At 50.5% G+C, this 24,263-nt stretch overlaps 2 protein-coding genes across 2 annotated transcripts in view; one reads left to right on the forward strand and one right to left on the reverse strand.

Annotated features, from left to right (window-relative positions):
* LOC147737939 (uncharacterized) lies at positions 1–23,933 on the reverse strand. The gene is made up of 2 exons (XM_086957704.1): positions 22,203–23,933; positions 1–123 (listed from the first exon to the last, which is right to left on the reverse strand). The coding sequence occupies exons 1-2, from the start codon at positions 23,931–23,933 to the stop codon at positions 1–3; spliced, it is 1,854 nt and encodes a 617-aa protein (XP_086813830.1).
* Positions 1–24,263, forward strand: part of LOC147737938 (uncharacterized) — a 129,657-nt gene that overhangs the window by 100,395 nt on the left and 4,999 nt on the right. The gene's annotated exons all lie outside the window — the stretch shown is intronic.

A 24,263-nucleotide genomic window follows, 5' to 3' on the forward strand; every position in this document is an offset into this window, starting at 1 on the left:
TCAGTTAATGATCAGCCGTTCCCGATACGAACTTTGGCCCAGGGTTTTGTACACAGGAGACTGATCAGGTGTATTAAAGGCTGAGGAATCCCTTGTGCTTGTAACTTTTTCCATAAAAGATCTCTGTTGACACAGTTAAAAGCTGATTTAAAATCAACAAAACATAGAAACAGTGATTCGCCCTTTAAGATTGCCTTTTCCATTAAAATAGATAGTGCCAGGATATTAGAGGATGTGCCAAGCCCTTTAATGAAGCCAGTTTGGTTTGGCGGAAGGATGTTATTCTTTTTCAAAAGTCAGATAAGATTGTTAGCAGATAGGCTGCAAAAAGTTTTGCATCAGTGTCTTGTAGCGTTATTAAACGATAGTTTTCAGGAAGCGCCCAGTCTCCTTTTTAAAGAATTGGGGATATTAAGGAGCCTCTCCAGCTTTCAGGTATCTCCCCTTTACTAACTATTTCTTTAAAGACCTTTACAAGTACTTCGGCCCATGTTTCCAGTTCATCTTTGTATACAGAAAAGGGTATCCCATTTGGTCCTGGTGCTCCATCTTTCTGCTTCTTTATTAGTTTAACAATCTGCTCCTGTGTTATCTCCATGACTGGTTCTTGATTTGTTATTGCAGTTTCCTTCCATGTGTTATGGTCTTCAATTCCCTGTACTGCTGGATGTGGATTTAAATGATGGCTTAAAAAATTTACCCATTTAGTTTCAGTCAACACTGATGAGACTATCACTTTATTTTTTTTTTTTTTTTTTTTTTTTTTTAAATATATTTTTATTGCAGAGTTTGTAAACCACAGGATACAATTAATCAGCCAGTACACTTGTGAGATCCCCCCGTCCAATAAGAATTCCCAGTCGTACACAGCCATTCAGCCCGCATCCCGGAGGCCGGGCGGCATGTTATATCGCTCAAGAGGAACATATCACAGTGCACGTCCCATAGGGACCCTGGTTGAAAGATTGTTTTGCGTATCTGCTTTTACCCCCCCACCCACAACAACATTCCCGTCAGCCATCCCAGTGATAGTCAGTGATGTCGCCCTTGTCGGGACCTGCCCTAGGCGCCATGGGTCGTCACACCAGGCCGCTCTACCCAGCCATTCTACCCTCCACATAGTAACCACCGTCCCAGTAGATCCAAGGCCCTAACAAGCGACCCTCTAATGGCTTCCGGCCCTCCCCAAACACCCAACAACCAACCCCCCCAAAACCCCCCCCCTGGCAACTGCTAAGGTGTGTGCCTCGTCCCGTCAAATTGGATTGGTCCACTACAGTGCGTGATGCTATGCTTCTGTGTTCGCCCCGCGGTGTCCAGCGGCTTAAGTCTCGCCATCCTCATCCTCTACCAAAGAATCACGCATAGCCTGTACCACTAACTCCCATGCACGCGCCGCATCCAATGCCTTCTCATTCCCCAACTTTACAGCTTGCTTCATCCGGAGCACACTCTCGCAGTCAGACCACCGCAGCAGCTCATTCTTCCACCTACGCAGCGAGGGTCCCCCCCTGGACTTCCAATGCCACGAGATTTCCCTCTGTGCCAGTATCAGTCCCAGGTCTATGAATTTGCTTGTCACCCTGGTGTGCTTAGTATGCGGGAACCAGAGCAATAGGCACGCCGCCATGTCGAATTCCACCTCCCTGTCAGTCACTTCATTCAGAAGTTCCCCTACCTCCGCCCAATAGGTCCCCAGTTGTGGGCAACCCCAAAACAAGTGGTCCATGTCCGCTCCCTGGGACGAACACCGCGGGCAACAGGCATCCGGCACCTGAAAGTACCGCTGTAATTTCTCAGGAGTTAAATAGGCCCTATGGAGCACATAGAAATGCACCTGCTGAAAACACGCGTTTCTAGTGCCCTTCCACGTGCGTCGCAGGATTTGACCCCATGCCGTATCCGGTATGGGCCGGCCGATGCTCACCTCCCATTTAGCCTTGAGCCCTTGGAGTGGTTCCAACCCCTCGTTCAGCATCCTATTATGGAGGCACGTCACAGCTTTAAACGTACCAGCCGCCATCACCACATATTGGCACGCCATAGTCGTCGTGGGTTCCAGGAGCCCCTCCTTCCAGTGTTTTTGTATGGCAGCCACCACTGCCGCGTGTAGGAGAAAGCCCCCAGCAGGCAGCCCGAACTGGTCCCGGAGCACTTCGAACGGCGCCAAAGCCCCATCTATGTACAAGTCGCCCACCACCTGCAGTCCCGCCTCCTCCCAATCCAGCAACGGGGACCAATCTCCTCCGTGCGGCAATGCCGTCAACATCCCGATCGGGATCTCCGGGGCATAAGGCCGCGATGCCCTCGCTCTTCGAAGGCTCCGTTGCCAGCACAGCCGGAGCGTCCGCTCTTCCATAGTGAGGGCCCGTAACTCGAGCCGCTGCTGCATGATGATGTAGGACAGCACGTGGCGTTGCATTCCCCGATCCCGGTCCTCCTCCGGGCCCCGGAACACCCTGGCTACGTTCTGTGTAAGGACCTGTAACTGCGCTGCAAGATAATACAGCTCGAGGTCGGGCACAGCCATGCCCCCTTCTGGCTTGGGGCGAAGTAGCGTGCTCAGGGCTACTCTACGGCGGCCGTGCCCCCAAAGAAAGCCAATTATCATTGACCGCAGTTCTCTAAACACCCCCTGGGGAATCCAGACAGGCAGCGTTCGAAAATAATAGAGGAAGCGGGGGAGCGCCACCATTTTCAACAGTGCTATCCTGCCCAGGACTGACAGCGGGAGGGTCGACCAGAAAGACAAGCTTCCCCGCAGCGCCCGGACACAGCGGCCGATGTTGCCCTCCAACAGGTCCGCAGCCGCGTGGTAAATGCGGACACCCAAATAGGTGATGCAAGAGGGTTCCCATACTACACCCAAATCGCTGCTAGGGGCTGGCGAACCCGCTCGCAGCGGGAACACACAAGTCTTCGCCCAATTGACCTTAAGGCCAGACAGCCGGCCGAACTCAGACAGCAGGTCCATCGCTCCAACCAATGCCCCCGAGGTGTCAGCTAGGTACAGAAGCAAGTCATCCGCGTATAGCGATATATAATGCCACTGCCCGTCACTAACTATCCCCGCGTATCGGTCACCTGACCTCGCATGGACCGCCAAGGGTTCCATCGCCAGGGCAAACAATAGGGGGAAAGAGAACATCCCTGTCGTGTTCCCCTGCCCACTGGGTACGCCGCAGACACCAGGCCGCCCAATCGTACTCTCGCTGTCGCCGAGGTATATAAGACCCTCGTCCACCTCCGAAACCCCTCGCCCATGCCAAACCTCTCTAGCACTCCATCCAGGAAAGGCCATTCCAAGCTATCAAAGGCCTTCTCGATGTCCACGGACAGAACCGCCGGTACTCCCTCCCCGTCCAAGATGGCGTCCATTATTCCCACCAGGCGGCGGATATTCAGCGCCGTGCTCCTCGTGGGTATAAACCCGGCCTGATCCCCGTGTACCAGACCCGTCATGTGCGGGGCCAGCCTGGTGGCCAGGATTCGGCTCAGGATCTTATAATCCATCGTCAGCATGGACAGCGGGCGATAAGACCTCACATCCGCGGCATCCCGGCCAGGCTTGAGGAGCGGTACAATCAAGGCCTCCCGCATGGACCCCGGCAGTGCCCCCGTCTCGAAGGCTTCCGTGTACACCACCAGCAGCCTGGGCGCCAAGCTGTCCACATATTGTTGATAGAACTCAATTGGCAGTCCGTCCATCCCGGGCGTCTTGTTGCGGGCCATATGTTTGATGGCCACCCGTATTTCCGTGAGCGTGATCGGGCTACCCAGCTCCCTCACGTCGTCCTCGTCCAGGACCGGGAGCTGCCTCTCCCCCAGGTATTCCGCGATGTCCTGAACCCCCACTCCCAGCTGACTCCGGTATAGTTCCTCGTAATACCCCCTAAATCGTTCCAACACCGCTGCCTGGGAGTACACCATCTCTCCCTGCGCATTATTAATGCCGAGAATCGGGCAGCCCCTAAGTTCCGGGTTAGCTAATCTGGCCAAGAGGGTACCCACCTTGTCCCTTTCTGCGTGTGCCCTGATGATGTATTGACTATAGTCATAGCACCTCAAACGTTCCGTCTCGGTGGCAACCACTTCCTTCGCCTCCAGCAACTGGGCCTGTAGATCTGGCCTAGCCGGCCTGCGGCGCTCCAAGTCCCTCAAAGTTTCCTCTGCTTTTATTAGGTCATTCAGCACAGTCGTACGAGCATTCGAAAACCTACCCAGACACACCCCTCTCACCACCACTTTCATTGCATCCCATTCAATAGACCTACTCGCAGCCGTGCCCTCGTTCACTCCGAAATAACTGTCAATGCCTTGCTGAACCGCATCGCTGAACACAGAGTCCTCTAGCGTCTCCGGCCGAAGCCGCCATGTTGGTATCACTGAGCGCTCTCTCTGCCACTGAATATGCACCAATAGGGGGTTATGATCGGATATAGTCCTAGCCAGGTACTCCGCATGGGTAATCAATGGGGCCAGGGATCCCCCGCAAAGCACTGAATCGATCCTGACATGTAGATCATGGAGAGCGGAATAAAAGGAATAATCCCTGGCTCCCCTGTGCCGCTCCCGCCAGACATCCAGCAACCCCCATCATTCCTGCCAGTCCTTCCTGTGCGCGGCCAGCCTGCGCACCGGAGAGTCTACCAGGGGGGGATGGGACCTATCCAGAGCAACATCCGTAATCGAGTTGAAGTCCCCCCCTAACACTATCGGACCCGCCAGGAACGAGGCCAAGGACCCCGAGAGATTATCAAAGTATTGGCCTTGGTCAGTGTTCGGTGCATAGACACAGCAGAAAACCACATCCCGTCCATACAACCTCCCCTCCACCGCCACAAACCTGCCATCCGGATCTACTACTTGGTTCAGCACCTGAAAGGGTATCCCCGCCCTCACCCAGATCAACACCCCCCTGGCATACGCTGAGTAAGTGGTGCCAAACACCTGGCCCCGCCATCTTTTCTGTAAGGCAGCGCACTCTTTTTTAGTGAGATGAGTCTCCTGGAGCATAGCAATCTGAACCCCCCTGCGTACCAGATATGCATGTACTTTGTGACGTTTCACCATGGTCCGCAGCCCCCGGACATTCCACGTTAGGCATTTCAAGTTAGGTAACGTCCCCATGCCAACTTCGTACAGTCCGAATCAAAGAACAAAACTCCATGGCCCCCCCATTGCAGTTGCCCCCCCCGAACATTCCCAAAACTGAAACTCTTCCCAAACCCCACTCCCCAGGACAGAGCACACAAACCCAATGGCCGCCCCCATCCAAACCTTGAACCAACTTCTCACACTCTTACCCTGTGGTCTCCACCACAGTCGACCTTAAGGGCCCAAGGGGGGTGAGTCGCCGCCGACCCCAGCTAGCGGAGCCCGCACCCCGCACCTTCATCCCCTCCAAAGCACACAGCTCCCCCTCCCGGCAACCCGCCCTCCATCAACAGGATATCACCCTACCATGAAGTCCCGATCAAGTCCCAGTTCTACCTCAGCCGCAGAAAATACCATCCGATGTCTGTGGGGTCACTATCGGCCCCTTCGAACTTTCCGCCTCTGAAAGTTCCTCTCCTGTTCTGCTGCCTTCCCCTCCCGAGTCCGTTTCAGCCCGTTCACTGTTCTGTTGCGACCCTGTAATGGCCGCCGTTGCTGCGAGCGCATCCCTCTTCTCCGCCGCCATTTGAGCCTCCCGTTTCTCCCGCTAGCGCCTGTTGCGGGATCTGATGCGTTGTGACTGCCTCACCCGGGGCTGCTTGGGCTGGTCTCGCCTACTTTGGTGTGATCTGTCCGTCCCCGCTCTATATGACTCGAGCCAATGCCAAACTTCGTCCGGAGTCTGGAAGAAGTGCGTAGTACCGTCCATGATGATCCGCAGCTTGGCTGGGTAGAGCAAGGAGTACTGGATGCCTTCCTCCCTGAGCTCCTTCTTCACAGCAAGGAACGATGCCCTGTTTTTCTGGACCGCTTGAGTGTAATCCGGGAAGATCGTTACCTTACTGTTCTCCACCCCATACGGGCCCGACATCCTGGCCCGCTGGATGAGAAGATCCCGGTCCTTGTAGTGGAGGAGCCGCACCACCATCGGTCGGGGGGGGCGGCCAAGCCCCGGCGGGCGAGCAGGCACCCGGTGAGCTCGCTCCAGAGTGAAAAAAGGAGTAAGCCCCTCCGGTGCCACCACAGTGCGGAACCAGTTCTCCATGTAGGCCACTGCATCCTCCCCCTCAATCCGTTCCGGCAGGCCTACGACCCGCACGTTGTTCCGTCTATTGCGGCCTTCGGCATCCTCCGCCCTCCGTTCCAGTGAGTCCAGTCGGGCCAAAATGTCCGTGATCCTGTGCTCCGCGGTCACCACCGATGGCTTCAGGTCCAGCAACAGCTGGTCATGGTCCTTGACCCTGTCCGCCAGCTTCGCGTGATCCGCGCGAAGCAGCCCCAGGCCCGTGGCCACTTGGGCAATGTCATTGTGCAATGCTTCCTTAGTGGAGGTGATCGCATCAAGGATGGCATCCAAACGCCGGTTCAGCCGCTGTTCCTGATCAAGCTCCGGGGAGGGACTCTCACTCAGCCGAGTTGATGTCACTGAGTCCCCCTCGCGACTCCCGGGCATCGGCCCTCCGATCGCCGCCATGCCAGGGTGCTGCGTCACAAGTCCTGTCGCCCTTCTTGCGGGCACGCCCGTGATTTTGTGCCGGTCTCCGGGCACCAGGCAGCTCAATGTCCCCGCCGACGCTCTCAGGGACAATGGCCAGGTGGACGAGCTCCGTTCCGTCACCCCCCTCCGGCCTGAGGGGGGAAGGATAAGTCTCAGGGCGGTGGCCAACGAGGGTCCCCGAGCTCCTGGGTGAATCAGGTCAGCGTCCCCTGGTCTCAGGACACAGCACCGCCAATCCTAGTGCCTCGGGCTGCCCAGTGCAGGATCTCTTGCCACTCGGCGACAACTTGGTTCAGGGCTGAAGTTCGGAGCCGTCCGACCTCCTCGCCGCCATTTTGTTCTCACCCTCAGCAACACCTCGGCCGCTTCTTCTCTCAATCTTCTCGGGGCCAGCAGTCCCCCAGCGACTCCCCGATTGCGCCCAGCTGTCCCCTTACACTTCAGAGGGCAGGAACGTCGTCTTCGGGTCGCCTAGGGTCCCGAAAACAGGAGAAGTAGCGGGATTCCGCGCGGAGCTGCGAGCTCACGCCGCCATCCCGATCGGCGTCCAAGCCACGCCCCGAGACTATCACTTTATCCGGCCTATTTAGGATATTAACCATCTTCCAGAACTCCCTCGAATTTCGTAGGTTACTAGCATAAAATATATGAGTCCAGAGAGCGTTATTGGCTTCAGTTTTTTCATTCCATATTATCTTCTTTAAATGTTGTTTGCCACTTTCAGGGCAGTTCTAGTTTCTTCTTTATTTGGGAATTTAGACAGCTCTTTCCTTAATCTATTTCTGGTTCATTTCATTTTCTGCACTGCGTGTGTAAGATTAATATTGGTTACCCTTTTTATTACCTGAGTCATTTGGCCTTCTCTAAAGATATTGGGATTACCTTTACTGGTAGGCAATCTGGCAGTGAAACTGGCCCATTGTTCGATTCCTGATGCAAATGGTGCCTCTTCGCTGCATTCCCGTAGCCGTTTTAGTGCCAAATCGCTTGTTAGTTGGTTGTTTTGAGATTCTGTTTCCCAAATTAACTTTTTATAATTAACGGTTCCAATTTGACCTACAGTTGTTAGATAGATTTGGTGATTTTTATTTTTGAATGTTGTGGTAATGATTTGCTGACTATGATCACTCTCCAAGACTTGCTTTAAATGGTATGATGTACAGTTGCCAAAGATATTTAGTGATACCATAGTATAATCTATGCGGGATTTAGTACCGTGGGTGTAATAGGACCATGCTGGCGGTGAGTCTGTTGAAAATCTTCCATTGAGTGTTCGTAACCCCAAGGCTTCCATATCTTTTATAAACTTTATACCCAATTGTTGGAGACCTTGTTTCTTCAAAGGGTCTGTTACCTGAACCGGGATTGACCATTGGTGGTCTTGCGATTGCTTTACTTCGTCCCTTGTAAATGGCATTAAAAGATTGAGATTGAAATCTCCTGAAATAATAAAATCCATAAAGGGGTCCTCAATCCTTTGCTCAAGCAGGTACGTGGACAGTGCAGCGCACATGGTTTTCCTGGAGATGAGTGTAGGATGGATATATATATTAACCAGCTTCAATGATCTTTTTTGTCCGTACATCCACTACCTCGCTAATATAGACTGAAGCTTCGTACTGTTTGTAAATATTTCAGCACGTTCCGCGTTGAGATCAATTGAAATAAAAATTGCTAGCCCGCCTGAGGGGCGTCCATAAGTGCTTTCCTTGATAGCAGATATGTAGTATCCTTTATAACCATGTATTATAATCGGGGTTATTGCCCAGGTCTCTTGTAGCAAAATTATTTGATAGTGCTTAAGTAGCTCAGTTAATTCACTAATGTTAGTTATACCATTTACGCTCCATGAACAAATTGTTATTTCCGTAGTGAATTTATTTGTATTTTTAACTGTTTTTTCATGTTTTGCTTGTCAATAGGTATTATTTCCATGTAGGGCACTCTTAATCCATAAATCATTTATCCCAATTTCCGTTTTATCGGTAGTGTTTTTTTGTTTGGTCTAGCACTCCTTTATCTATACGTTGATTTGGATTTCTAAGAACCGAATAGGTGGGGAGGCCCTTTTTGCCTTTTTCTGGACCATTCAGATTTAAGGCTTTCAAAAGCGGTGTGGGATATTCTTTTGGCATGATTCTATTAACCAATATTCCCCATTTACGGAAGGTGTCTTCTTGCCTTATAATTTGCTCATCTATGGCTGGGGAGGCAAGTGTTATTATTGTTGTTGTTAATTGGCCATCTGGATTTTCTAAGAATCCAACAGAATCAATATCTTTAGTTGTCACTTTTTCCAGAGACGGAACTGATGAAAAAAGGCACAATAAGTTGCCTCTATTGAGCGTATCATGTCGACCTCTGGACTCATATATTGGTTTAAATGTTAGTTGTTCCCTCCTATTGTTGTTAGTATCCCCTGTGTTATGGCAATTTGACTCCCACCGCCGGGGATGCCTGGTCTCACCCTGGAGATAACCATTAAGGGACCATCTCTCAGGGAAGCCAGGAAGGGTTTCGCAGCGGTCGAAGCGCCTTGGGACCCTACGGGTAAGTAGTGCGCTATATAAATGCCTATACATTACATACATTACATTACATTACATATGGACATTGAAGGCCCCAAGAACAAGGAAATTTGAGTATTTTAAGTTAATTCTGCAATTGTATCAAACAACTCCATCCAATGAGAGGGCAGGGAGTCTGGGGGTCTGTAGAAGAACAGGCCCGCATAAGAGGAAGCAGGAGAGAATCTAATACTAAAGGAGATTGCCTCTAAAGATCCTGCCAAATCAATTATTTTTTACGAGATGTCCCAATCCTTTCCAAGAATTACTACAAGCCCACCCCCGCCAGTTACCGGCACGATTAGCTGTTACCATACTATAACCATCCGAGATGGCCAGACCTACATCAGGGTTGGAACTTTATTTCAACCAGGATTCGGTTAAAAACATGGCATCCCAAGAGTTAGCTTCGAGATTGAGCCAAATCTCGTCTGCATGTTTTGGCAGGGATCTGCAGTTGATTGAGCAGGCCTGCATGTGAAACCACGGTATCTGTGGATGTACTATACATGGCTGCGGCGAAGCAGCAGCCATGCTCCTACTGCCATCTTTCCCTGGACATCTCTCCAAAAAAAAAGAGCAGTAATCACATTGTGGCCTCAGGTTGTCTTTCCCTTCTGGTCGTTCAGTGATCTCTGTCGAGGGGCTGTTGTGGACGGATGTGATCAAGTCTGTGATCCTTGAATACTAATCTAGCGGGCAGTAGCCCCTCTTGGGACATGGTCATCTCATCTGCCCAGTGGGCTAAACAGTAGCAAGTATCAGAGCTTCCTGCCTGTTACCGACCCACTGTGTGTCGTAAGTTATGGCGTTGCTATCCCTAATCCCTGGCCAAGCAAGATCGGGCTGAAGATTTAGTGGGAACGGCACCCCCCAGAGCACTAGGACAAGTTAGGCTCCCATCCTGTGTGCTGCCGTAGAGACCCTAGAACCGGTGTCATTCTCTGCCACGCCAGCAGGGGCGCAGCTTCCAGGGGTGGTATTTGGGGCATTACATCTCACTAAATAGTTGGGCACAGGTGCTTTCAGTCGGGTATGGTGAGATGTCTGTCGCATTTCAACAGGAGATTTTATCTATACACCAACACAGACACACGCAACACTTTTCCCTTTCTGTTTTGGAAGTCTTCAACAATGTGGTTGTATTACAAAATAACGTGTTTTCTCTCACTCCGCATGTGTCTCCTTTCGATTGCCCCGCTAGCCCCTCTCATGCACCCTACTTGTCGTATAATGTGCTTTAACATTATATATCACATTTGGACTACGCCAACGCCATCTACCTGGGCCTTCCTATCGCCTTGGGTAAACTCCTTCAGATGGCCCAGAACCAGGCAGCTAGGCTTATATACCGCATTCCACGGTGGCAATCAGCAAGATCCCTGCTGAATCAACTGCACTGGTTACCGATCACACAGCGCGTACTTTTTAAAACTGCCTGTATAACTTTTAAGTCCCTCCATGGACGTAGCCCCAAGTTTATTCAGGCACTCCTCCCTAGATATATTCCTACACATAGCCTGCGCTCTGCCTCACAAATCCTCCTGACTGTCCCTCACTACAAACTCCAACGGAAAGGAGGCCGTAGGTTTGCCACACTTGCCACTAAACTGTAGAACTCTCTCACCCAAGAGATCCGTTCCTGTACCACTCTCTTACAGTTTAGGCAGAAACTCAAGACCTGGTTATTTGTCCAGACCTTAGCCTAATCGTTCTAGGGCCCCTCGTCAGGTGGTTTTTCTGAATATGTTGGTTAGCGCCAAGAAACCCTCGGGTGAACGTGCGCTGTATAAATTCTTGTTAAGATAAGAAAAGTCATCAGCGTCATTCATGGAAAATCTACAGCTCACCCCCTGCAATCTTACTGCCCAAGCCACGCTCCTGCCTGCCAGTGTCTCGTTATTACCTATTTACTTCAGTGTCAATGAGGTGTGTGCTGGTTTACGTGTGTGAGTGTCTTTGAGCCTGTGTGTTTGTTTATGTGTGCATGTTTGTGTGCATCTATTTGAATACCTGTTTGTGGGTGCGTGTTTTTTTCTATTTGTATTTATGTGTTTATGGGTTGTTAGGTGTCTGTGTGTTCATGTGTGGTGTGTGTGTTTGTGGATCTGTGCATCTCTTTGTATGTGTATTTCTTTGTGGGAGCACTCTTTCTGTCTTTATCAATGTAGATTACAGTAAATTTTCTATGTATTCACAATCAATTAGTAGGATACCATTTTCAGTGTAAAAACTGTACTTTGAAATCATTATTTTTATCTCAAACACAGATTGTTTATCCTGCACTCCAACTTTTAAACACAACACGTAAACTAGAGGCGTAGCTTCCATTGGTGCAGCAGGTGCAGTGGCACTAGGGCCCACTGAACTCTAATTATTGCTGTATTTCACAGTTCAAACAGGGACCAAAGTCGGCATTTCTTTCCTTTCCTTTCCGTTCACTTGGGCCCCTGACACACTGGCTACTGCCGTCATCTAGCCTTGCTGGATGCTGTATGAAAGAGTGAAGACTCTTTGGATATTGATCTACTCGTGAAATACATCTGCTTTAGAGTTGGAAATGATTATCAGCACATCAGTGGCGGGAAGTTCCATCGAGGGGGCATGGCAGTGCCTAAGCAATCAATCATAACACTTGTATAGCGCGCTACTCACCCGGGAGGGTCTCAAGGGGCTTGGGGGAGGGGGTCCGCTACTGCTCGAACAGCCAGGTCTTGGGTTGTCTCCTGAAGGCGAGATGGTCCTGGGTCAGTGGAAGGTGGATGGGGAGGGAGTTCCATGTCTTGGCCGCCAGGTTGGAGAACGATCTGCCTCCGGCGGTGGCTCTTCGGATGCATGGTACGGCGGCGAGGGCGAGGCTGGTAGATCGTAGCTGGCGGGTGGGCGTGTAGAAGGTCAGTCGGTCGTTGAGGTACTTGGGGCCCAGGTCATGGAGAGACTTGTGTGCGTGGGTGAGGAGCCTGAACGTGATTCTCTTGTTGATGGGGAGCCAGTGCAGGCCCCTCAGGTGGCCGGAGATGTGGCTGTATCGGGGGATGTTCAGGATGAGTCGGGCGGAGGTGTTCTGGATGCATTGGAGTCTCCTCTGTAGCTTGGCTGTGGTTCCAGCATAGAGGGTGTTTCCATAGTCCAGTCAGCTGGTCATGAGTGCCTGGGTAACCGTCTTCCTGGTTTCGGTCGGGATCCATCTGAAGATCTTGCGGAGCATGCGTAGGGTGTTGAAGCACGATGAGGAGACGGCATTGACTTGTCTGGTCATCGAGAGGGAAGAGTCCAGGATGAAGCCCAGGTTGCATGCTTGGTCTGTTGATTTGGGAGCGGTGCCCAGGGCGGGAGGCCACCAGGAGTCGTCCCAGGCAGAGGGCGATGGTCCCAGGATGAGGACTTCCGTCTTGTCCGAGTTCAGTTTCAGGCGGCTGTTCTTCATCCACTCGGCGATGTCTTTCATCCCTTCGTGTAGGCTGGTTCTGGCGGTGTCGGGGTCCCTGGTGAGGGAGAGGATCAGCTGGGTGTCGTCAGCGTAGGAGATGATGTTGAGGTTGTGTTGGCATGCGATGGCTGCAAGAGGTCTCATGTAGACGTTGAAGAGGTTGGGGCTGAGTGATGATCCTTGTGGTACGCCGCAGATGACTTCGGTGGCCTTGGATCGAAATGGGGGGGAGGCGAACTCTCTGTGTTCTTCCGGCGAGGTATGAGATGATCCACTCCAGTGCCTTCTCTTGGATGCCGATGTTGCTGAGGCGTTGAATTAGGGTGCGGTGGCAGACCGTGTCGAACGCTGCAGAGAGGTCCAGGAGGATGAGTGCCGCTGTTTCCCCGTTGTTGAGCAGGGCTAGGCTGTCGTCGGATGGCTGCGATCAGGGCGGTCTCGGTGCTGTGGTTGGCTCTGAAACCGGATTGCGAGGGGTCGAGGGATCCGTTCGTCTCGAGGAAGGCGGCCAGCTGTCTGTTGACGATCTTCTCGATGACTTTCACAGGAAAAGGGAGGAGCGAGATGGGGCGGAGGTTTTTGATGTTGGTGGGGTCCGCTGTTGGTTTCTTCAGTAGGGTGCTGAGCTCGGCATGCTTCCAGCTCTCCGGGAAGGTGGCGGTGATGAAGGAGGTGTTGATGATGTTCCGGAGTCGGGTGCGATGGTGGAGTCGGCCTTGTTGAAGACGTGGTGGGGGCAGGGGTCGGTCGGAGATGCGGAGTGGATGGTGTTCATCGTGCGGGCTGTGTCTTCGGTGGTCACCGTGGTCCAGGTGCGGAGGGTGGCGGTGGGGGTTGGGTGCGTGGATGGTGCGCCGTAGCTGTTGTGGATGTCGGCGATCTTGCGGTGGAAGAACGAGGCGAGAGAGTCGCAGAGATCTTGTGAAGGAGTGATGTCGTTGTTGCCGGTGCAGGGGTTGGAGAACTCCTTGACGATGCTGAAGAGTTCCTTGCTGTCGTGGGCGTTGTTGTCCAGTCGTTCCTTCAGTGATTTCTTCTTGGTGGTGCGGATGAGCTGGTGGTGCTTGCGGGTGGCTTGTTTGAGGGCGGTCATGTTGTCTGTGGTCTGGTCGAGGAGCCAGGCTTTCTCGAGGGTGCGGCAGTTCTTCTTGGAGTACTTGAGTTTGCCGGTGAACCAGGAGGCCTTCTTGCTTCTGGGTCTGCTGGGAGGGTTCTTCAGTGGTGCGAGGTCGTCGGCGCAGGCGGTCAGCCACTGTGTGAAGTTGCGGGCTGCTTCGTTGGGGTCCGTTGTGCTGGCGGGTGGGCTCTGGCTAAGGGAGGTGGTGAGCTGGTCGGTGGTGATCTTGCTCCAGCTCCTGTGAGGAACCTGTTGCGGGTGGTGGTGGGTCGTGGTTCTTCTGAAGCTGAAGTGGACGCAGCTGTGGTCGGTCCAGTGGAGTCGGTGGCATGGCTGAAGGTGATGTGCTTGCTGGAAGAGAAGACGGGATCTAGCGTGTGGCCGGCATAGTGGGTGGGTGTGTTGACCAGTTGCTTGAGTCCGAGGTTGGCGAGGTTTTCCAGCAGGGCGGCGGTGTTGCGGTCCTTGTTGTTCTCCAGGTGGAAGTTGAGGTCCCCGAGGAGGATGTAGTCGGCGGAGGGGAGGGCGTGCGGGCTGATGAAGTCCGTGATGTCTTCGCTGAATTGGGTGCGTGGTCCCGGGGGTCTGTAGACGAGGGTGCCTCTGAGGGTCGTCTTTGGGTCGGTGTGTATCTGGAAGTGGAGGTGCTCCGCTGTGGCAAAGGTCTCGTTGGAATCGGTCGAGATGCGGATGGTGTTCTTGTGGACGATGGAGATGCCTCCTCCGGTCTGGTTGATGCGGTCCCTCCTGATGATCTTGTACCCGTCCGGGATGGCGATGGCGATGTCGGGGGAACTGAACTAACAGGACTGAATTTGAACACAGCTAATTACAAGAGGCTGCCGGTGCATTATAGGTGCCTGTATACTCTAGGCCATGTCATAACGTTTAGAAAACTTTATGAGAAACGGCGATCTCCTGTATGTGCTGCAAACAAAGTACACTATCCCGCCAAGATATTAAGGCATAAAGAGCCTTGTTCCTTGGGGAAGTTTACTTGCGAACCATAGAGACTCGAAGAGAGAGATAGAGAGAGAGATAGCTAGATAGATATTTTCACTGAAAAAAGCAAAGGTTGCAGGGACGATATAGGTAGGAAATAGCATACAAAAACCTTAGAAATACACAGAAAAAAACAAAGGCTACAGGGGCCTTTTCCTTAGGTTCACATTTTACACACACAAAACCATAGAAACTGAGCAGTTATAGTTAGCTGGGCTAACTTTAACTTGCACTTCCCACAATGCACTGCTTATGAAGCGGGCAGAGAAACACATGAAAACATTGCTCCTGCCCGTAGAGTGCAGGATTTTAAGCTGCTCCCTACGGGTAGGAACAATGCTGGCTCCCACTGGCATCACAGGGGCTTTGGGAGCCCCCCTGGCCCCCAAAAACGATCATGTGGGTGCCCTGGGTGGGCTCAAGGGCACCCACCCTTTACCGACAGGGCCATTTTTGTAAATCTTTCATTATTCATGGTCAAGGCATATGCATGGTAAAGACTTGCGTGGTAAAGGTGTTAAGTGGTAAAGGCATACGTGGTAAAGGCATTTGTTGGAATGTATGACACAAAAACTGGACACAAACAGCCCAAAAAAAGTGTAAAAGCACGTGTAGGAATGTCATGTCACATTGTCTTCACATGCCATTTTCCCAGTGTATTGTACCATTTCCCCAGTTTTGCCCTGATAATTGGTGCAATGAACCGTATAGCACTACTCGCCACCACGTTTAGAGGGTGATCCATTTCTCTTCCTACCCTGGAAGGAGAGTTACTCCCGCATTTTGTTGAAGTGAAACTCTAACTGTTTCCAGTGTCAGAAAGAGTTAGACTGGGGTCTGTGAATGCTCACTTGCTCACAAGTTAGCAGTCATTCACAAACTGACAAGGCGAAGCTTGCCTGTGCTGCATTTACTAGTGTGTGATTCTACACATGCAAAACATGTACAACTGGCAGATGTCATCTGACTAGTTTTGTTTTCTAACATTGTTGAAAGAGCTGCTTAGTCCTAAAAACTCCAACTCTTTGTGCATAAATAAGATAAGCGTGAAAACAACTCTTCTGGGGACACAGATACGCTCACTGACACAAGAGAGAAACAGTAATAACGGTTATTCACAGGCCCTGGAAACCCCCCTAGTCCTGCACATCATACAGACCCATCTCCCTCCTAAACATTCTTGATTAACTATTCACAGGCATTTTGGCACACAACTTAGACCATTCATAATGGCCTTATGACTGCAAGCCACAGCAGTGGTGAGATAATACTGTGCCATTGCACCATCATTATCATTGCATCAAGCAAAGAAGTTTTTAAAATAGTACAGTCCTTTTTTAAACCTAGATGTATCGAGACAGAGGTTGTCCCCTCGGTAGCACTCTGTGATAGCATCTCAGAATTTTTTGATAACAAAATTAAGAAAGTTTACAATTCCTTCTCCCTGCCAAGATCCATGGAAAAAGACGATATGGCCGAGGCTAGCTGTCCTCTGGTGTTCCTAAGTCAATTCCAGACGATCTCGCTACCTGAGACCCTGCAAGAAATAAAAAGATGTAAATCCGGGTTTCCTGATGACCCCTGTCCACCTAAGCTCTGGAGTCTGATGGCAGAGTCAATTGTGCCCGTTCTCCAGCATGTGTGGAATACATCGATTTCCTCGGGAGTGTTTATGGACTGCTGGAAACATGCCACACTGCTTCCTCTGAAAAAGAAAGCGAATGGAAATCCGGAAGATCTTAGTAATCTGCAACCAATCTCACACTTGGCGGCTCCTGGCAAAATGTTGGAGAAACTGATCCAATGACAACTAAATAGGTTTGTGGAGGACAATAAAATTCTGCATGAAACCCAATCGGGCTTCAGGGCAGGTTTCAGTACTGAGACTGCCCTGATTGAGGTGGCCGAGTCAGTTAGGTGGTCGTTGGATTCAGGGGCATCTGCTATGCTGGTGCTCCTGGATCTATCGTCCGCCTTTGACACGGTTGACCACGGAAGGTTTCTGCACCGATTGGCGGAGGTAGGACTACAAGACCAGGCGCTCGGATGGCTTCATTCTTATTTGTCTACCCAATGCTACCAGAAGGTAGCATTGGGGACCTTTGTGTCCAAAGCTAGGCGCCTGGACTGTGGAGTACCACAAGGCTCGGCACTCAGCCCGCTGCTTTTTAACATTTACTTAGCCCCACTTTTTACTTTAATTTCTAACTGGGGTGTCACGGCTATTTCATATGCCGATGACACCCAGTTAGTTTTCCCCTACGCGGAGGCGTCAGAGGCAGCATTTGCTAACTTCAAGGGTTGTCTTCGCGACGTGGCTAGGTGGATGAACACTAACAAGTTGAAGTTGAACGCCGGAAAAACCGAGGCGCTTTTCTTTGGGAAAGGCCCTCAGCCCTCTGTGGAACTCTGGTGGCCTACAGAGATGGGCACGGCGCCTACCCCCAGTACTAAGGCTAAAAACCTGGGAGTACAGTGGGATGTTAGCTTATCCTTTCTGCCCCATATTCAACAGGTGGTCGGTGGATGTTTAAGTAAATTGAGAAACTTACGGAAATTTTCCGGCTTTTGCCAGAGGGATGCCGTAAAACGGTAATCCGTGCTATGGTCACCTCAAGGCTGGATTACGCTAACGGTTTATACTTGGGCCTTCCGAAATATCTGATCCAACGGCTACAAACCATTCAAAATGCGGCTGCGAGACTGGTAAAGCGTATTCCATTCAAGCAACGCGTCTCTCTGCATTTATATAGACTACACTGGCTTCTGGTAGTTAGCAGAGTTAAATATAAGGCCCTAACCCCGGCATTTAGAGCCTTACATGGAACCTGTCCCTACTACCTTAAGGCTCGTCTCCCCAGATGTGTTCAGTCGAGACATCTCCGCTCCAACTCCTTGCTCCAACTCTGTGTCCCTCGAGTTAGGCATGCCCGGATGGGGGGCAGGACCTTCTCAGCCAGCTTGACGAAGCTGTGGAACACTCTACCACTGGCTATACAGTTGGCACCATCTGAAGCCACGTTCAGGAAGCTACTGAAAACGTGGCTCTTTGAGTAATGAGCGTCCTCTCCCTCTGCCTCATCATGCGTCTGCTTGCACTGCACACTTAGCGCCCGGACACCTCTACTGAGGTAACTGTACGCGCTTTATAAAATTCGGTATTATTATTATTATTATTATTATTATTGATAAAATGGATGCTTTCCAACACTGAAAAGACACTGGACACAATGTCTGCCATGCGACCGATTTATATTTAGGCGGATGGTTTATTCTGTCATAAATGTGGCAGGTGTCCCGTCCACCCTATTAAAAGTGCATTATATCCTGTGGCATTTGTAATAAAGCGGATGGAATCTGTTATGTTTGAGAAAATAACCTGTCCGATAAACTCTAAATCAGGCCCCATGTCTGCAGCAAGTGTTGTAAAAGGAGCAGGAGCCAGCATTATAGGAAGAGGGCCTAGCAGCAGATATAGTCCCAGAGGCACTGAAGCACCTGCCTCTTCACTTCCTCTGTTTATACCTCATTAGCACCTACCTGTGCGCCTGCTCTGTTTGTACCTCATAGGTACCTATATGTGCACCTGGTCTGTTTGTACCTCATAGGTACCTAAATGTGCACCTCATCTGTTTATACCTCACAAGCACCCACCTGTGCACTCTCTCTGTTTATAGCTAATAGGCCCCTTCCTGTGCACCTCCTCAGTTAGTACCTCCCAGGTGAGCTTCTGAAATGAAGCGTGTGAGCTCCGTACTGCCAACCGTGGCCTCTTCACTATCAGGCCATTATCTGCTGTGTGCATGCTTCAAGAGTGCCCCCTGCCACAGCTAACAATGAACCCTGTAGAGTGAGTGCACAGATCGAAGGGATTAAGGAGCTGAAGGACATGGAATGAGGTAAACCTGGATAAAAGAAATATGGGATGGGAGAAATGAGACTTCACCTGTGGACATCAGACACCTCCTCCTGCTCTACCAAAGCCCTGTTGAGTCACAAAGTAGCATCCTGGCCTTCAGACAGACAACAATAAGTCAAATATCTTGTAAATGTTGAAAAACAAAAGCAATTATTAATATGCACACATCTGTTGGATTGGGGGATATTTCAGTTAAAATTTGGTTGTGATGGATTCTCTATAAGGAATAAATGACTGATATCGTTGAATAATAAATGACATGATTTAATGTTTGTTTGCCATATCTGTGTGCACAATATAAAGACGGGCGATTGGAATTAACCCCTCATTCTGTTTTATAGAAATCCCTGGAAGGAGCTGCTGATTGAAATACAACAGGATCCTAACTTTACCTACTTTAGGAAGAACCAAAGACTCACTTTTTAGGTTGTCTTTCAGTTCAGAATCAGTCAATAGTTCAAGGGAGATGGATATATATTCCGCTGATAGAAAATCCACCTCAACTCGGGATAATGCTCCAGTCTTCCAGGTTAGAAGGATCCAGAAATGCTTGAGCTCGGAGGGCTGTAAAATGTGTTGAAGGGGACTTAGGGGCTTATTACGAGTGTGGCGGTCTTCCAATGGGACTACCACAGCGGAGGTACCAGGCAGACTGCCAAGCCCATTGAGAGGCCGCCGCCGGATTATGACCTAAATCCAGGGTGGGTCGGCGGTGCAGCAGCGGTCTCGCGGCGGCTGTATTAGGCTCATTAGAGAACCTAAACAGCATACCACCACCTTAAGAGTGCCTGCAGCACGTTCCTGCACGATGTCATGCATGCCACACTGTGCAGGAACAAGGGCGCAATTCCATGGGGTGGCGCAACATGTGCCCCCGAATGCAACCCCAGGAGCAGAATCGGCCGGGCCCTGTTAGGGCCCCCTTACCTGCATGTCCTTTATCCTTTTCATGGCGGGGTCCCCGCCATGAAAAGGGCGGTGGATATGCAGACCGTAATATGATCGGCGATGTCGGCACCGGCACTGCCAACATATTCGGGGTATTTGCAGGCCGCCTCCACAGCGGGATCCTTGATCCTCGCGGGCTGGCGGCCTCGTGGGGGTCCCACCACCACACTCATAATACGACGGTCAGACCACCAGGATGGTGGCAGTTGGACCGCCACCGTGAGTGCGGCGATCATGAGGGCCGTCGCACTCGTAGTAAGGCCCTTAATGAGCAGCAAGGTAAAGGCGGGAGTTGGCATTTGAGCTGATCCAGTGTGAACATGAAAGCATCGTGGAAGAAGGTGTCTGGAGTTACCTTTGTCATATATACTTCCTAAAGAATTACCTTTGTCATGTATACTTCCTAAAGAGTTAACTTTGTTATACGCTTCCTAAAGAGTTACCTTTGTTATACACTTCCAGAAGAGTTTATGTTGTAAAGTGTTTCTTAATCTCCTTATCTGTCATCTGTCTTCTCATGCTTTCCAGCTTGTCTGTATTTAGAATGCTATGTATGTCATAGAATGCTGGCTATGAGATGGGCCTTCACTTGGTGATGGAAGGCTGAGTGTCCAGGAGGACAGCTCCTGGTGGGGCTAACTTACCTACTTACTTGACCATTTAACTACCATCTTGGTTCACCTATACCATCTGTAACTTCAACTACAATAAATACTAACTTGGAACTACACCTTGACTCCATGAAGATTATTACATTATTTCATTGGCGACGATTTGGACTTCAAACCCTGCGTGGATGCTATTTTAAAGGATTTCTACATTCAAAGTCTTCAACTACATCTAAGAACTCTAACTCTGCAACTAAGAACCCAAGCACTTACCTGCAACTATACATTGTTGGCTGCCCATGCCCCACCAGTGACCAACTGTCAACGGTCAGCCTCACCTTGGCTTGCCAACATCAACTTAAGCTTGGTGAGCTCTCTACTTATTTCGAAGTTTTAAATTATTTACTGCTGCATCTGATTTTAAAGCCTCTGCTCCTATTTTAAAATTCATTCTCCTGATTCAAAGGAGTCTGCCTGACTGATTCAAAAGAGACTGCCTGACTGTACTTGACTTGCTCATTCATAAGCCTTCAGTGTGTTTTATTTCCATGGATTCCTGCAACTTAAAGTGTTAACTTTCTAAAAGGAAAGGTTTCATTACTGAACCCGCCCGAGTTATGGGTTTCATCTGTCACAATCTGTTGTTGCTGTGCCCTTTCCGACCCTGCTTGTCTGGTGATTACAGATTTATGGGGCAGCTGGGCGAAGTGAAGGCATTTGAAGAGCTTTTCACTTTGTTCTTGATATGTTTTTCCTATATGCAGCGTGACATGGAAAATGAATTGGTAGGTCAAGCATTTGGATTACGAACGGTAAAAGATTTATTGTTAACTTGCCTGTTCACCTCGGCAGTTCAACCGCCATCAGTTCATTTAAATGTGGCACCAGCGCGTGCATTCAGCGCGTTCATTTTGCCTGCAGCCTCACAAGAGTCGATGACGTGCCTTTAGCGTCAATGTCACTGCGCTTTAGCTATGGAGTACATTACTGTGCCTTTAACCACCCGGCACGACGTGAGGAAACGTGCTGCCATCTTCATAATACTTCAAAGTGTTTTTTATTCAGCACGTCATAACCTGCACCTCTTCCAGACGTGTTTCCTTCAAGTTCTGTTCCTCTGTTTCGGCCTGCTTAAATTATGTGGTGGTACAATCCTATCTGCATGTCTCTCATGGTATTCGGAATTACTATTTCTTCACATCGGAATGTGCATGGAGTACATTTTTTATCATTTATTTCAGCGCAGGTACTGCTTCAATTCTACTTTAACTACAATGCCAAGCAGACTCCCAAGTTCTTAACTTCGGCAGCTGGGATAGGAGTCACCCCCAATTCTGGAGGCCACCACTGGTCTCCCCAGAGCTCCGCCTGTTTTCCTAAAATCAGGACCTCGGTTTTTTTGGCATTTAACTGCAGACAGTTAGTTCGCATCCAATTTGCCACGGCTATGAGTCCTGCATGGAATCTGGGAGCGTTCACCTCAGGATCACCGCTGAGTATCACCGCCAGCTGCGTGTCGTCGGCATACGATGTCATGGTTAGGCCACATTGTCTGACGACTCCAGCAAGCGGTTTCACATATAGGTTGAACAGAGTAGGGCTCAACGCAGAGCCCTGCGGAACCCCCAGCCCCAGAGGATGGAAAGAGGACTGACCAGGTGGAATAGCCACTTTAAAAAAACGGTCCGAGAGAAAAGAGCGAAACCATTGGAGAGCAGACCCCTCAATTCCCACTTCCTCCAACCGCCGGATCAGAATGTCGTGAGACACTGTGTCAAACGCGGCGCTCAGATCTAACAGAAGGAGCGCCGCTGTTTGCCCAGCATCTAGCACAGTTCGCAAGTGCTCGGTCATAAAGAGCAGTGCAGTTTCGGTGCTGTGTTGTGCACGAAAACCATTCTGGGTCTCGTCTAGAATGTTATTACGAGAAAGGTGGGCGGACAAGATGGAGTTCACGTGTGCCTCAGTAACCTTAGCGGTCCAGGGCAGAAGGGAGATGGGACGGTAGTTTTCTGGTAATAGGGGGTCAAGGTTAGGCTTCTTTAAAATTGGGCTGACCACTGCCTGCTTCCAGGAAGAGGGGACCACACCCGATGTGAGCGATAAATTGATCAGATCAAATATAGGCTCACGACATAGGGGAGGAAGAAGTTTGAATAACTCTGGCTTCAGCGGATCTAATGGAGAGCCGGATTTAATTTTGAGGCTCAGAGTATCGAAAACCTCGTCAGACATTACTGGCAAGGAGGACAGGGTTTCATGAACCGTAGCCATCACACCAGTTTGCTCAGCACCGGGCACAGATGACGTAAATCCTCGATAGATTGCCTGCACTTTCTCCACGAAAAAGGATGCCAGACTTTCACAGTGAGAGTCCGTGCAGATTTCCACCGAGGTGGCCCGTTTCCCCATAAGGTCTTTGAGAACCTTAAAGATTAATTTAGATGGCTTGGGGCTATTCTGAAACTCGAAAGCATAGTGTGCGGTCCGGGTTTGACAGATTGTCCTGTGATAGATCTTAAGCTGGGCAAAATACAAAGATTTCAAGGTGGGATCAAAGGATTTCCTCCACGCCCTCTCAGCTCGCCGGCACGTTCTCTTAAGCTCGGCAAGAGTATCATTATACCATGGGCTGGGAACTTTAGCATGGCATTTCGACCAGCGCATCGGTATAAGAGAGTCAAGGGCGGCTAGGACCCAGTTACGAAACTGCTCATATCCTTGTTCCACATTCAGCAGATTGCCCAGGGGCTGCGCCTCCAAGATCTTAAAAAACTCCTCAAGTTTGAGCTTATGCCAATTTCTTTTATGGATCAGTCTGTCCACAGGTTTAAATTGTGGGTCATCTATAGGGCATGAAACTTTAACCAACAGATGATCAGTCCAGCCTACCACCATCGGGTCAGAAGCCTTAGCCCGCTCCAGTGTAGTAAAGAAGGGGTCAAGGATATGATCTCCTATGTGGGTAGGGGAGGTAACTAGTTGGTTCAATTGCATGGCTTCAAGGTCCGCTAGGAAGGTATTAATAGGTGCTGATGACCTCTGATCAAGATGGATATTGAGGTCGCCTACGATGTTAAAATTAGCACATCTTGGAGCTAAAGAGCTGACCACGTCAGCAAGAGCGGCCTTGAAGACAGTGTCGTTCCCTGGCGGGCGGTAAATAAGCATACCGCTAAGAGTAAACTGATGACTGGCTACTTTAAAAGAAGCGCTCTCACACGCTGGTAAGTCAAGAGCTTTCCATTCAGCCGGGAAGCAAGATTTTATCAGCATAGCTATGCCGCCCCCTCTAGAAGTGCAGTTAAGAGTGAACACTGTGTAGTTGGAAGGGAATGCCAGATTGATTATTGCAGTGTCCGCATCCTGAAGCCAAGTCTCAGTGATGAAGATGAGGTCAGGAGAGTCCTTTTCGATCATATCACGTAAGGACTGATGGTGCTTGACCAGCGATCTCACGTTCAGACTCCATATGCTAAGTACACGCTCAGAAATATTAGTACGTGTACTTGGGGCATTCCTTTCCACAGAGCGCACCCCAGAGGGGGTATCAAGTGACAAACTGCCACAGGCACAGTCATAAGGGCCCGACAGCGGGTGCACAGGATCATGACCACACACCGAGAGCCTCTCTCTAATTGAAAGAAGAGCGGCGCGATTGTACCTGAGCGTCAAAGTATTCTGCATGGTGGTATGATGACTAAGTGCCAGAGTCCCGGCCCCGCTCACGCTTCCTCGACGCGGACGAGCGCAGACGGGCAGGACTCTGGCACGACTCCGGCTAAGCGACGGCGTCCCACTGCGCGGTCCCGCTGCGCGGGAGAGGACGACTTTAAGTAGGCGTCGCAATAAAGAGCTCGAGCGTCGGGACGCTCCAAGATGGCGCCCGCCTAAAATTCCACTCACCCATGCCAAGATGGCGCCCACAAGAGTCCAACCCCGGGACCCGGACCCGCCAAACGGCGGTGCGCTTTCCGAAAATTAAGTGCAGGTAAGGGGACGAGTACCCAGGGGACG

Source organism: Lissotriton vulgaris, chromosome 1_1, assembly GCF_964263255.1.
Source record: "Lissotriton vulgaris chromosome 1_1, aLisVul1.2, whole genome shotgun sequence".
NCBI classification, from domain to species: domain Eukaryota; kingdom Metazoa; phylum Chordata; class Amphibia; order Caudata; family Salamandridae; genus Lissotriton; species Lissotriton vulgaris.

Excerpts from the sequence above, each read along its gene's own strand:
- LOC147737939 (XM_086957704.1), bottom strand. The coding sequence starts at position 23,933 with ATGCAGAATACTTTGACGCTCAGGTACAATCGCGCCGCTCTTCTTTCA. Across the intron at positions 124-22,202 it reads CTAAGGTTACTGAGGCACAC|AGATCTTTTATGGAAAAAGT; the intron begins GTGAACTCCATC and ends CTGTGTCAACAG.